This window comes from Chroicocephalus ridibundus, chromosome 4 (assembly GCF_963924245.1).
Source record: "Chroicocephalus ridibundus chromosome 4, bChrRid1.1, whole genome shotgun sequence".
NCBI lineage: Eukaryota > Metazoa > Chordata > Aves > Charadriiformes > Laridae > Chroicocephalus > Chroicocephalus ridibundus.
Window position 1 is genome coordinate 79027096 of NC_086287.1, and position 14462 is coordinate 79041557.

A 14462-nucleotide genomic window follows, 5' to 3' on the forward strand; every position below is an offset into this window, starting at 1 on the left:
AAGGAAGTAGAATAATAAGAAATGCAAAGCATATTCTACAGTTAATTTCTGGAAGGAGAGTCGGTCCCATGAGAACTTTCTGTAGTGTGTTACTGGTTACAATTATTGCAAAAATAATTGCGTGCTATCACAAGAAATGGATGCCAATTACCAGTAACAGTTTTTGTCTTTGGTTATTTAGTATTTCTATTGTCTTTGAGTAATCCCCTTGAAAAGCCAAGATTACCTGTGATTAGCAGATCTGAACAGGTGGTTTAGGGAGCTGAAGTCCTAAATGTCATAGTTGTTTTGCTTAGAGAAGCAGTGAGTGCTTTCCCTGTCACCAGCAAGCAGTTCCTGCAGGCTTCCCTGAATATGGCATCCAGCACCAGCCACAGGATTTTGTTGCTCTAGGCAAAACATTAAACGTAGGCCCCTTGCAAGGCACAGTCACTAGCTCAGGAAAGTGTTACTAAACATTCTGCAGCCCTAGGCAGCTGCACGCTCTGCGTGGCTGGTGGTGGCAGTGCTGGCCCTGGCTGTAGATGTACCTATCTCTCCCCCATTAGGCTTACGTCCATCTCACTTTTTACCTTTGTGCTGAGTTTACCTAATTGCGTCTGCTCGGTGTGACTCCCATCGTTGAACATGGGCAGGTCTTGTCCTGCTCTGGCGCAATCCATTACCGGTGGGGTGAAGGAGCAGCAGGTCTGGCGGCCCTCGGAGAGCAGCACTGGCTGAAAGTGAATTCTGCTATTAGAAAATTCTAGGAGCGAAACAAAGAGTAAGTGAATGATAGTGCTTGAACAGAGTCCGCGCAGCAATGTTACTGTGTCGTGAGATTACATGTACAGTGTCAGAGAGGACAGTGCTGAAGGGAGAGGAGGGAATGAACCATATTTATCCTTTGTTTAATTCCACTTAATTCACTACATATACAATGCATTGGGCTCTATGTTTTCATGAAACTGTAATTCTTGCATATTAGAGCTTTGCTTCAGCTTTGGTGCAGCATAAAAATGGAAGCTGCTTCAACTGCAGAAGAAGCCAGGTTGAGTAAAATTTAGAGAGAGCAAGTGCCATCAAGCCCTAAAATGTATGGGAGTGCAAAGGTATGCAACTGTCACCTAAACCTATTAGCAGAAGACATCTTACTAAGAGGTATGTTATTTACATGCTAATCGTTGTCAGTGGTGCCTTCTCTAGGTTTTTTTTCTATGTAGCGGTTGTTTACACTCGTCTGAAGTTAGTAATGGGCCTGATCTGGCACACTCCCACAAACCCAGCTCCTCTCAGAAATCAGTTTGTATAGACTGGGGGCTTAGACACATACTTTATTTGCAAACAGCTGGAACAGCTTAAGAGGTTACCATACCACGCACTGTTGCCCCATGCAGGAGATTTCCATCCCTTGCTGGCGGAGGATGTCACGCAAACATTTTGCTCACACCAGCCATACACAGGCTGGGAGAGCACACCTGCCCATTGCCCCAGTTCGGCTGTGGGACAGTGTCTTCCAGGCGCGGGGCAGTGACAGACGGTGGGCAGAAATGACGTACTCGATCATCACAGTTAGCCCCTGCTGGAGATTCGCTCATGTGCAGTTCTAGACCGGAACGCTGCCCGTGCTGCCCTGTCGGTGCTCTGCTTCCTGCACAAGGATGAATTTCACCGATAACGCGTTTAGGATTGGGCACTTGCATTGCCAACTTCTGAGGACAAGAAAAGTGGCTTTTCATGGTCTCAGAAGTGAGTATATGACGTATCCTTGAGCTTTCCAAATGGCTGTAGAATAATCACTGGTGTTTGATGGAAGTTTTCCTATTATATTCAAGTATGACTCTCCCCCTCTTGCTTTGCCTGTTGCAGTAGGTACATGATGGTTGAATTGCTGAACCAGTGCAGACTGGGGCTGCATTTGTCTTTGCGTGTATGATTTTTGCACCAAATGCCTGTAGTATGATCTAAAACTTACTCAGGCTTTAAATCCTTATTCAGGCGGTGCTTCTAGGGTGTCGCTGGCTAGGAACGAGCTCAGATGAGCTTAGTGATTGCATACAGTCCCGCGGAGAGCCGGCTCCACTGCAGAAAGCCGCTTACAACATGCAAATAAATGTGTTCTGCAATCCTGGACACTCCATTGGAGATGGAGTTTGAAGTTCTGTGAAGAAGGACCAAAACACACAATAAGTAACTCTGGGCGAAATTCAAGAAATAGTTTGTACAGCCAGGATGAATATCCAAGCTCACCATATAAAGCATGTAAAGGATGGAAACAATTTTTCTGACCCCAAATCCGGTTTCTGGATTTGTGAGGAAGGGTCTTTTTTAAGTCTGTTTGAATCTTGTGCCTTGAGCTTTTCTTAGGGAAGGAAAGGAAATTGTGAGTTTAATTTTCTAGGTGGCAACTGTATGATCTTGGGTTTATGGAGCAGTAGTTTTCCAGGCTATCTCTGGGTCACTGGTGTAGTGTCTGCTGATAGTTCAGTAAGAGCTGGCTGGCAGCTCAGGGCTCAACTCTTCCCCCTCTTTCCTGCTACAGAATTATTCTAATAAATCAGAAACTCCTGGAGTTACCTTTTGAGGTAGGTGATGGCTGTTGTTGCCGTCTGGACATTAAATGATCCCTAGTGGGAAGAAAAGCAAACTGCAAAAATGTGGCTGGGGGATGAGATGGCTCCAGGAGGAAAAGGGGTCCCCACAAGACCCAGATAACGCACGTGCAAGGCTGTGAGCAAACATATTTGTGCTCCAAGTGGTATGTTTCCCACACTGCCATTGCAGACCAATTCTGTTAACAGGCTGGCCCAAACTGGGGGCAAAAACGTGGATCGAGAGGACTGTACTTAGCTCAGGCACGGAAAGCGGAACATTATTCATGAGGCATTTACTTTATTGCAACTAGTGGCTGCCAGGCCGGCTTCTTGTGTTGATGCAAAGAGTATGACAATTTTCACGTTGTAAACACCACGCATTAATCAGGGCACCTCAATATTATGCAAACAAAATGTATGTGCTCACAAATGCTTCCACTGTATTTGAATCAAAAATATGTCACGAAAATGAGAGGGGTTGTCGGGTTCATTTCATCAGCCAAGAAACTTGGGACTCTACAGGCAACTTTTCCCCTGAGGTCTGAGACATGTTTATCCCATAATTGCTGCATATTCTCCAGATTAAAATGAAACCTTAAAACGTAAATAAAAATGCACGCTCTGTAAATCTGATTTGCCAATGAAAATCTTTTTGTGATGACAACAGGTCTTTCTTTGTTAGGTGACTACCTTGTTGGAAATCATCTGTACGTTCTATTTCAGAGGAAATTGCCATGTGAAATTTTGGCCTTGTGTTTGTATTTTGACAGACTACATAATTGCTGTGTAATTTTGTTTCAAAGGTAAGTAAATCCGAAGGGAACACTTTTTTAAAAACATTTTTTTTACTTAAATATCCTGGAAAATACATCCCTCAGTCCTACTCCTTCACATGCTTTTAAATGGCTCCCACCTCTATATTTTATACTATTTTAAATAGTACTTCGATAAAGAAATTATAACTGTGAAATTTTTAAAAAAATTTACACTAAGGCTCTTGTGAATAGATCTTGTGAATAGATACCCGGCTGCACCACAATCGTGACTGAAGTTTTCCTACTGTATAAAGGCACTTTTCTTAAAGGAAGATGTTTGGAGGAAATCTTGATTGATAGCTAGTTATATCTCATCATCCGATATCAGATGTATTTTTTCATTACTCTTCTTTTGACATGTACATATTTCGGTGTCTTTTCTTTTTTTTTTTTTGTTCTACCCAGAGTTATTTCTGTGATGAGAGACATCACAATATGTCTTTGGAAGATGTCTTTGCAGCCCAGAATGGTTTTTAAAATTTTGTATCTACGGCTGGAGAAATCTCTGTCACTTCATTTCTAAACTTCTAGTTTTCTGGTGGGAGGCACACGGTGGCTTTATATGGCTGTGATAAACAAGGATATTAAAAAAAAATTAAAAAATTAAACTGGGATGTAAAGGCATGTGGCTTGCAGAGAAAACTTCCCCTGTAGCATCAAATAAAATTCTTGCTTCTCTATAGAACTAATAGACTCATTCTGTCCACATACGATGACCACTGTGTAACACATGGTGGGAAAGATACCCGATCTGAGCAGCCTACCTGAAATACCCTCTAATTTATTTATTTAATCTGGAAAAAAAGTGTATAAAGGATAGAGTGATACCTTGGGATCAATAATAATATTGAAATTAAGATATTTTCTCAAGTGTATGGCATTTAATAATAGAGAAAAGTTTCTTTTTTAACATGGGAAATAAGACATTCTGCTATAAAAAAAAGATATCAAATAGAGGAAATAATGATAGGCTTTAGGATGTGAGAGTATTTGTAATTACTAGCACTCTCTAGGTTCTCTGTGTAGTGATGTAAAAGTGCATGGAAGTCTTTTGCAGTGCTGCATATTTATCTTTCTGTATGTTTTTTTTCTGCCTTGTGGGCTGTACGTACAGAATAGTTGCCTATACACTGATGCGGGATATAGCTGGTTTGTTTTTTTTTTTTTATTATTATTCCTTGGGTTTTAACTCTCTTGCCCGAGAAAGAGGATTTTCCATCCAGCTTGTTTACTCCATGATTTATGTCTAAATTGACAGAGTCCTTCGGAGGCATTCGTGTTAAATTTGAAACAAACGTATTTAATGCTCGTGTTGTAATAAAACAGCTAAAAGAGCAGATTAAAAAGATATGCACAGAGGGGTCTGATTGATTGAGGGATTGATTTTACTACTTTTCCCGTAGGTGGGTAGTGATGGCTGTAAATCTCTTGATAATCATTTCAGAAGCACCTTCATCAATAAACTCAAAAGGGACAGCTAGGTGTAAAAATTTGCCAGCCATCAGGTCAGACAAAAGGCAGCAAATGTGTAAAGAAAGAATTGAATTAAATAATCCCACCTTGGCCGGTTATGGCATTAGTCATGTTCATTTTTATCTCGGGGGCGGGGGAGTTCCCCATCACTGCGATTCTCCGGGATTCGGGGGAGAGAAAGAGGGAGAGGCTCTTTCCCTCTGTTTTTTTTTTTTTCCTTTTTCCTTTGGCTCAACCCGTATTGCTTACGATTCACTTATGCGGCTAAAAGCTTGTGGGTTTGAGCAATGATCAATTATTAGTTGTCAGTAATAACGGAGAAGGGTTCGATTCTGGTGCCCCCCTCCTTTTTTTTTTTTTTCTTTTAAGGGGAATTGTTATTAGAAAATATTTTAATTTTTTTTTAAAGAGAGCAAGGGGAGTTAGAGGGGGTGCTGACAGCACGTCCACAGAAGTAGTCATACCTAAACCCACACAGTCACAGGACTTGCCATTTCCATACTGAATAGCGTGATCCAGGCTATTGATAAAACCATTCGGGATGGCTGGTGCTCGCTGCCCCTGGGTAGCTGCGCCCCAGGACTGTCTCAAAAGTTTATTATACATCGGAGCACAAAGCCAAGTTCCCAGCTGACTGCAGCATCTGGAAGCCCCTAATTACACGCGTTTCTAAAATATATGTAACCTATGTTAGCTGAAAAGCGGCTTGCTTGAGAGGTCAGCTGAAGCGACGTTTGAAACTCTCGTGCAGTGTATCTTTTTTGGTTCAAAAAAAAAAAAAGGCAAAAGGAGAACACAGCAGATTAAGAGAAAGAGGGGGGGAAAAGACCCCAACTGCCCTGCTAAGTGAAAAGCGGGTGTTTTTGCAGTGTGGAAACGTGAATGGTTGGATTATACAGAGAGCGTTTTCTTGCCAGCGCTTTAATTTCTGCGCCGAGGCGGCGCGGAGCCGAGGCGGTGCCGCAGGTCGGGCTGACCCCGGGGCTGCCTCCGCCGGCAGAGCCACTGCTCCGCCGCAGTCCGCCCTCCGAGCGGCTCCGGAGGTGAAAATTTGCAGAAAATATGAAATCAATTGGATTCCCCCCCCCCCCCAAGATCGTTATTAACGATGTATTATAACTATGTGGGGATTGTGTAGCTTTTAACCCCTGCGCGTTAAGGTTGTTGTGTCTGATCGCAAACCTTAATAACAATAATCCAGTCTAGTGTGTTGCATCTCATTGAAATCGTCTCTCAGCAGAATGAACTGCAAATTATCCCCTGTTTACCATCTCCCTTCAGTGCTCATCTCAATGAACTGGAGATCGATCCCCACCACGGGTGCCTTCCAGCCAGGCTGATTTGCATTGAAGCACATTAGAAAGCCTCCCACCTCCATTAAAAAGAATAATCCGAGAGAGGGGTGGTGTGGAAATAAAAAAATCTCCAAGGTGTGGCGGCGAGAGAAAAATATCTGTCACTGTCATTTGGAGCTTCGAGAGGGAAAACCCAAGATCAGAGTATTTACGCTTGTGAACTCTCACAACTTCTGTTAGAGACAATGACGTTTAATTGATGTATTGCTATCAACAACAATAAAGACCGATTTTTCTCTAGCCCTGGCAATGCTGCTCTGCCCCCACCCTTTCCCCACCCCTCCCGGCCCCCAGCGAAGGAGAGGAAAACAAACAATAAATAATCAAGCGGTCCTAGATGAAATACCAGGCGCCGCTTTATACGCTAGCGAGGGAGAAGAGAAACGAAAAAAAAAAAGTTATAAAACTTAATTTCTCCAGATTAATTTCTTTTTCTTTAAACCGCTGTTTTTCTTCTTGTTGTTGCTGTTGTTGGTTTTTAATTACCAGTCCACGGCCGCCTTTTTCCAGCCACGAAGCAAAGGTACTGCGCATCTGGGGAAATTTGTTTTAGGCTTAATCGACAAATGTATAATGAAATTGTAAACGCGAATAATTTTGGGAGAGCGGCTAGATTAGAAAGCGTGAGAAGCTAATGGAGTGATGGATACAGTTAGAAATACAGACGCAGATGTGTAAATAGATCCGCGTGGGTATTTTGTGTGCATCTACGTGTGGGTAGCTATAAGTACCGTGCGCGTTTCTATACGTTCAGGTTCGGTTTCTTTCCCACTGTCTCAGGGTAAGGAGGGTGACAGCCTGCGCTGAGTGTATCCATCTCTGCCGAAACATCTCTTTAAATATTCAGTGAAAAATAATGTCATGTGAAGTACCACCTATAGCAACATTATTATCTTCATTCTTCAACATCATCCCCGCTGATAGCTTCGTTTGTCTTTTTCTCAAATTCTACTGTACCAAATGCTGCGGGGAGGGAGGGGGCTCGCCCTGTGCAGAAATGAAAAGAAGCGTCAGTGACCACTTTGCACCGCTGACTAAATACTGGAGTGGCACCTGGGAGGCTTTTTCGGTTCGTATGCGTTTGTTTGTTTGTTTTTTGCGGCTCTTGGGTTTTTTCACCCTTCTCGCTAAACGTTTTACAGTCTCTTTCGTTTAGTAATGAGAAGAAAACGCGAGTGAGCCGGTTCCTCGAATGGGAAGGTTTCTCCCTCTCTCCCTTCTCCTCTCGCTCGCTCTCTAGGTTTTACCGGCTCATTTGAAATTGAAATGAGTTGTATCTGATCAGCCTCTTGCTTTTACAGAGAGTTTGTTAATATTAATACGGGAAAAAGGAGTAGCTTCTATAGCAGAGTAAATAATCCAGCGGGGGGAGTGGGAGGAGAGAGCACTGGATGGGTCAGGGTGGAGGGAAAGAAGCCGCCTGCGCTCCCGCTTCTCCCCGCTCCGCTGCTTTTGCCGAGTAACTTTTCCCGCACGGCCCCGAGTGAGACGCGAAGGGGCGCGGGGAGCAGCGAGCGTGGGGAACGGGCTCCCTCCGTCCCCCGTGTGCGCGTATCGTGGGGTACACGAGACATTAAAAATAGCATCGCCTGTAGCCTCTTCGCAACTAGACTTTTTATTTCAAAATCGCGAAATTTGTTTGTAAGAGGCTCCTCCTCTGCAAGTAACACCCGGGCGTGAAAGTTTGATGCAGGACGTGTGACAGGGTAAGAGCGCGGTGCCCCCAGGGTCCCGCTGCTCTAAGTGTTCGGGACCAGGCACAGACGCCGACCCCGGGAGTGCGGGGCCACACCGGCCGCCGGACCGGCTCGGCCCCGCCCGGCGGAGCCCCAGCGGCCGCCCCTCCGCGCCGCGCAACCCAGCCACAAAGTTCGCGGAGCTTGGCCGGCCCCGCGGAGCGTCCGCGGCGGCTCCGCCTGCGCGCACGCCGGGACGGCCGGCCGGGCTCCGCAGCGGGGCACCCGCGGGCCGCTCCCCACCGGGCGCTCCGCGGCCGCCTCCGGCAGGCGGGTGGGCACCGCTCCCGCGTCCCAGAGGGGAACAAAAGTCGGGAGCAGTCCCACGGGGGAGCGGGGGCACCCGTGGCGCCAGGGGGTGGAGGGGGGAGCGGCGCGGAGCGGGGCGCGCCGCCCGCCCCGGCCTCCCCCGGGCCGGGATTGACTCCGGGCGCAGCCAACCGGCGCGGGGCGGCGGGCGGGGGCGGAGCGGCCGCCTGGTCCGCCCGCCGCTCCCGGCGGAGCCCTAATTGTCCTGGGAATGTGTGAGGTAAAAGACAAACCCTTCCTATTTTCAGCACCCCTCGGGCCCGTGATATATGGAAAGAGAAAGGGGAGGGGGTGGGGGGTGTGTGAAGGGCGAGAGGTGGGGGAGGGCGAAGATGGATCTTTATTTGCAAATGCGGGGAGAAGAAGAAGGAAAAAAAAAAAAAAAAAAAGAGGATTAAAAAAAAGCAAACCCGAAACTTTTTGCAGCAGCGGGACGGAGCGAGCGGCAGCGCCGGAGAGGGGCCGGCGGCAGCCGGAGCGGGGCCGGGAGCGGGGCTCCCCCTGCGCAGGCACTTGCCGGGGTGCGGGGCCGCCCCTCCGGGCCCGCTGCTCCCCGCCGACCGCCCCCCCGCAGCCGTGCGTCCTCCCATCGATTATTGCTTACCCTGCCGTCCCTCCGCGGGTCGGGGCTTTGGGCGGGGGAGGGCTTTAAAAAAAAAAAAAAAAAGTTAAAAAAAAAAGAAGGAAAAAGTAAAATACAGCGCAAAACGGAGAGGGGGGGGGCGCGGGGAGCCCGTCGGGGCTGGAGGAAGGGGCGAGGGGAGACACATTCCTATAGTAACCGGGATGGCGCGATGCAGCCCCAGCTGGTTGCTAAGAGGGTTAAACTGTATCCAAACAGCTTTGGGGAAATCCAGCCCCTTCTCCTGCCACATGGATCGACTCATTGGGTGGGAGCGGCGGAGAGACAAGGGTCTCCAGCAAATCAGCGCCTAATTGATTAAGGCGAGCTGGTTTGAATAGAGCTGGCCATGTGCCAATCGCCTTTCAAAGAGCCCCTCTATGATTAATCGCAATGCATTATTGATAATCATAATTATAGCAGGACACATGCGCGGTGCGCGGAGGATTGGGGAGGCTGGGGGGGGGGAGGCTCGATTTCCGTAATTTTGAGAAGATTTTTTTTTAGTAATTTTTTATTCTGCCCCAGCTGATGTTTGAGCCAGCATGTCGCGGAGGAAGCAGGCGAAGCCTCAGCATTTCCAATCCGACCCCGATCTGGCCTTGTTATCCCAGCGAAATGGTGAGTTCTTCTCCTCTCCCTCGCACACATTTTAACACAAACACACACAAAATAGATAAACTTACCTTGCGGGGAGACGGGACCGCGCCGGGCAGCGGAGCGGGACAGCAGGCTCTCCCGGAGTTACGTGCGGAGGGGTTCCTTCTGGGCTTTTGGTCCAAGTTCTTGGCTTTTATTTTTTTTTTTTTTTTTTAACTCAGCGTTTTGTTTCGCCTGTTTCTTAACGAAACTCCAAACTCTTTCCGTTTTTTGATGTTTTCCCTCCGCCCTCCCCCCGCGGGGCGGTCTGGCATCCTGAGCCCGCGGGAGATGGATCCGCGCCTTTCTCCGCGCCCCGCGGAGCGGGGGAACAAAGTGGGGCTGCCGCGGAGCGGCTGATCCTCCAGCCCCGCGGGACGGATGCCCCGTCCGGCCACACACGCTGCCCGCGCCGTCCCCCTGAAAGGGGCGGAAAACCCCCCCCGGGCACCCACTTTCTCGCCCCCCCCCAACACCCCCCTCTGCAACACCCCCGCGGACCCCAGCGCTCCCGCTCCCCCCCAGTCCCCCCGAGCGGGGGAGGCTGCCCCGCCGCCGTGCAGCCCCGGCCTCCGCCTGCACCGAAAGCTTCCTGGAGGCGGAAAAGTTGCCGCCGCCGGGCCGGGCCGCGGGGGCGATCGCCCCGTCCCGGAGCTGCCGCCGCGCCGGGCTCCGCGCAGCCGCCGCGCCGGAGAGAGGGGCTCCGCGGCCGCCGACGCGGAAGCTCCGGGCAGCGCGGGGGCTTCTTTTCTCTCCCTAAGGTTGATTTTTATTTTTTTTTCTCCGTCTCCCCCCCCCCGCCCCACACCTCACGTCGGTGAGCGAGGAATAAACGCTGGCTTTGTGTCCGCCAGGATTTGGAGAGGGAGCGTGTGAAATATCTTTTCTTTGGTTTTTTTCCCCCTTCTTTTTTTTTTTCTGCCCCCTTCCTTCCCCTCTTTTCCCTCCCCCTCTGGGAGAAGGGGGATTTCAGAAGAGTTCGGCGCAGCCGGGCGGAGGGTACGTGCCTCTGCCCGTACCTGTACCGGGACGTGGGGCGACAAGTGGTCGGCGAGAGCCGCGGCCGGGAAGGCGGGGGCCGGCGGGGCCCCCCGGCCCGGCGGCAGCGTCTCCCCCCTGCGCCCGCCGGCCGGACACCCCCCACCCCCCCCCGCGGCCATGAGGAGGGCGAGCGCCGGGGGGCTGCGAGGGGCCCCGCCGGGCGCGGAGGGCGCCGCGGGGCTGAAGCGCTTCAGGCGGGCAGGTAAGGGAGGGCCGGGACGCGGCGGTGCCCCCTTCGCCGCCCGGCCCAGCCGGTCGGAAGCACCTCGGACTTCCCCCGGCAACTTCCCGAGGAAGCGCTGGCCCCGGGCCCTCCGCTCCCGCGGCCGCTCCGCGCTCCGGCGGTGCTGGGCGCCCTGGGCCCGCCGAACCGCCCTCCGGACCGGGGCGTCGCGCCGGCAGCCCCGGGAGCGGCGGTGCCGGCGCCCCTCGGCTGCGCGGGGAGAGGGACCCGGGCTCCGAATGATAAATCAAGTCGGAAAGTTTGGGGGATGTTGTCCTGCCTCTGCGAGCGCTTACCCGGTTCCCCAAATCCCTGTGACTCCCTCTTCGTGAGCCAGCAAATATCTAAGCGCTTTCTTCGCCTGTCTCTGCCGAAACACTTCTTAAAAGTTCCCTTGGCTCCTGGGAGGCGACTTCTGTTTTTTCGCCGAGTTTTGTGCGCTTTGAGTGCACTCGAGTTTTGCCGTTTGCTCAGCATAATCCCCTTTCTCATCTCCGTAAAAGTATTTCTTTTTCTTCCGATATTATTTCTACTTCCTCTTGAAGTTTGGAGCAGGAGTTGGGGAAAACGTTAGGGTTTTATTTGCCTTTCATCGGCCTCCTGTGAAAGAATTTGGAACTTCTTAAAAGTGAGCAGAGAAAGGGAAAGCTGAGATGGAAATTATCTTGCTGGGAAAGCAGAGAGGGCTTTTTCACATCTTCACTTTGTATGATTGCATCTTTTGACGTTAGCTATCTTTTTTTTGTTTTTAGTAGATGGAACAGATCAAAACGCCTCCGAGTATCTTTTTTAGAAGTAGCCGTTTTCTTCTTGTTTTAGTCTTTTGATCTGATTTTGCACATCGTTTTCAAATGAAAGACAGTGGGAGTGTGAGAAAGGAATGTTAACTGAGCAGCTTTCCTGCCTGTTGCTAAAGGATGTACTTGAAGTAAACTGGATTTTGCCTGAAATTATGGCATGGAAGTGAAGCTTTTGTTTAGTTTGCATGGCTATCGTAAGTTAAATAAGTAAATAACGAAGCTTATTATTTTTAAAAAATACCGCCCGGTTTCCCAGGAAAAGCGGTGTGTTTTACTATAAAATCTGTAGGAGCCTCCCCCGCCCTTCTCTAGTAATGGTTTTAGGTTATGTCTGGTTTACATGGTTAGACGATAAGTTTGGAGTAAGTTGCCTGGAGGGTGTGTTTTGTAATGGTGTTTCAGGATTCAGAACGCTGTAATAATATTAGCATAGAGCTACCCTCCGCCTTTCCGGGGTCCCCAGCCCTGGCAGCAGCCTCACACTTGAGCAAGACAGGGTGGGTGAGCTGCGGCGGGGACGAGTTTGCATTATATGCCTTGAAATTGCAAAACAAAACCTCGAAATGCCAAGCGCTCCTTTCTTCTCCTTTCATCCTGTGAATTCAGGTTTGCTAATTCATCTACAGTTTGCGCAGGGTTTAGGCAAACGTAGCATCGCTGCTCCTTCAGGCACTTGCAGTAAGGTTCTGCTGGGCAGTGTTTTGAGCGAATGAACAGAGTGGCCCCGGGAAAATTTCTTGCATCTGATTTGAATTCTGGATTGTTAAAACTTTCTGCTAGGCTTTCAGATCTAAAGATCGATAGGAAAAAAGTTCCTCAGACTGCAACAGCATGTAATTTTTATTTTTATTTTTTTTTAAACTGTTCTTTCTTTTTTTAAAAGTTCAAAGCTCGTGCAGTTCACTCTTAGCAGGAAGACTTTCCACTTAAAATGTATTTTTAGTCCAGTAAATGGATAAGTAAGTTTACCCTTGTAAAATCCTGTGCATGTGCACATTTGATAAAGTTCATATTGGATTAACTGGAACAGCTTCTCAGATTAATAGCAGAAATTACTTGCAGCGTAAATTATATTCAACAAGTAACTAATTACTGGTAGGAAGTGGGCAGGAGATTGTGGGATTATTTCCTTTTGTTAATAACTCCAGCCACTTTCATGACGTTTTAGAATTTTTTTTTTGTGTTGGTTGGAATTGCATTCCCAATTGTGAAAGAATATTCTCGGAGCGTAATTTTCCAAAGCAAAAGTTATATCTGAGAAATAAGTCAGCTAGATTTTGAGGAAGAGAAAAATATTTGCTGCCCTTCCATATAAAGGCTTGTCAGAACCAGTGCTTTTTCACGTCAATAATGGATTTTGGTAAATTCCTGCTGCAGCATTATGATCATCCACGTAATTGTTACTGGGCCCACGAAATGAGAGAAATTATGATCGCTTTCTTTAGTAGGATCTGAAGGACAGGGATGCTTAAGAGAAATAATTGCTTAGTTAGGCTCCTTTTAGTTTGTTACACAATTAGGCCTTTTTGTGCGATAACTGCAGTCTGTCGGTTCAGAATGCAGACACTTGTGTTTCTTCCAAAGGTGAGCCCGAAGTGTGGAGGGCCTTGTGAAATATCACTTATGCAGATGCAATTCCGAAATAATTACTGAAACCCATATGGTGGAAGTTGTCTAAACCCAGTGTTAGCTCAGACCCATTTTGTGTGTGTTTCCCCTACATAACCCGCATCTTTGTCTCGCTGCAAAATATTTATGTTTTAGTTTGTACCTTATTTATCTTTTTGATGCTAAGTAGCATCTGGCTCCCTGAGGACAAGCCCTCCAGTATATTTAGCTGTACCTGTGCTTATTGCATAACTGGCTTTTAACCATATTCATGCTTTAATTGTGGATACGTGAATCTTTATTGGAGTGACTTGAGGTGCCCCTCAGAAAACACAATTACGTTTCTTAGAACTGTTTGCAAAAAACAAAAGGGGCAGCTCCTGCCAAATGCCCGTCAAAGCTTTGCTGCATGTATTTTCTACACTTGAAGGTGCGTTGCACCTATATGCTTTGCGGTCTTGAAAAAATGAAAGTTGAAACGCGCCAGCGAAATTGTTGCTTCGAGTCTGTATGGCTGGTGCTAGAAAAAAAAACTTAAGTGTTCAGCTGTTTTAACCTTTGCTAGCCTCCTTCCATCCAAAGGTGACAGGGTTCAGATCACAATATGTACTTCAATATCTTGCCAGTGACCCCCGAATTGAGTCTTACTGGTTGCTTAGCAGGAAGTTAGTAGTTTATTTTAGCTTCACCTTATCAGCTTTGCTTCTTTTGCTAACCCTATTCCCCTGTCACCCCTCAGATGCCAGACCCCCGAAGAGGAGATTGACAGGTAGTTCCCATAGCTCCGTTTTACCCTCCAAACAACAGGGATTTAGTTTCTTGTCCCTTTGCCAATGTTTATGTAGCCAAAGTTTAGATATAGCCTTAAGGAGCCTTTCTTTTACGTGTCACTGGAACAGTGAAACTGCACTGAACTTTTTGAAGAAACTGTTGCAACTGGAACCCCATCTAGTGTTCATTTTGATTCATCCATAAGGAAGACTCTTTTTTTAATTGTGTTCATTAGGATGAATTTGTTCTTGGCTTCAAGATCGCTTGAGATTATTAGGGCTTTTTGACATCAGATTAGAGAATCTTTGAGAAAATTTAGCTTTAACGTATAGGAGAATTGCATTGCCAGCAACGATCCAGAGAAGTTTAGAAACTGCGTTAAATACGAGCACAAATACCCACCTTATCTCGTGAGCAATTTTCTTCTGAACAAATTGTTACTTGAAACTTGCTATTTGTAAACTGGTTAAAGGAAGGAGGAATTAAAGGCGTGCGTA

General features: G+C 47.8%; 1 protein-coding gene and 1 long non-coding RNA gene across 7 annotated transcripts in view; both read left to right on the forward strand.

The window, feature by feature from the left end:
• Positions 1-669: 669 nt before the first annotated feature.
• On the forward strand, positions 670-6440 carry LOC134515415 (uncharacterized). The gene is made up of 3 exons (XR_010070983.1): positions 670-763; positions 3256-3376; positions 6143-6440. It is a non-coding gene; the product is annotated as an uncharacterized LOC134515415 (long non-coding RNA).
• Positions 6441-6560: 120 nt separating this feature from the next.
• The window catches only part of SALL1 (spalt like transcription factor 1), an 18664-nt gene continuing 10762 nt past the window's right edge, over positions 6561-14462 (forward strand). The window contains exons 1-2 of one of the 6 annotated variants that reach the window (XM_063334355.1): positions 6561-6739; positions 9412-9504. In XM_063334355.1, the coding sequence (XP_063190425.1) occupies positions 9429-9504 (76 nt within the window). In that variant the 5' untranslated portion in view covers positions 6561-6739; positions 9412-9428. The other 5 variants (XM_063334354.1, XM_063334353.1, XM_063334358.1 and 2 more) reach the window with 5 other exon arrangements.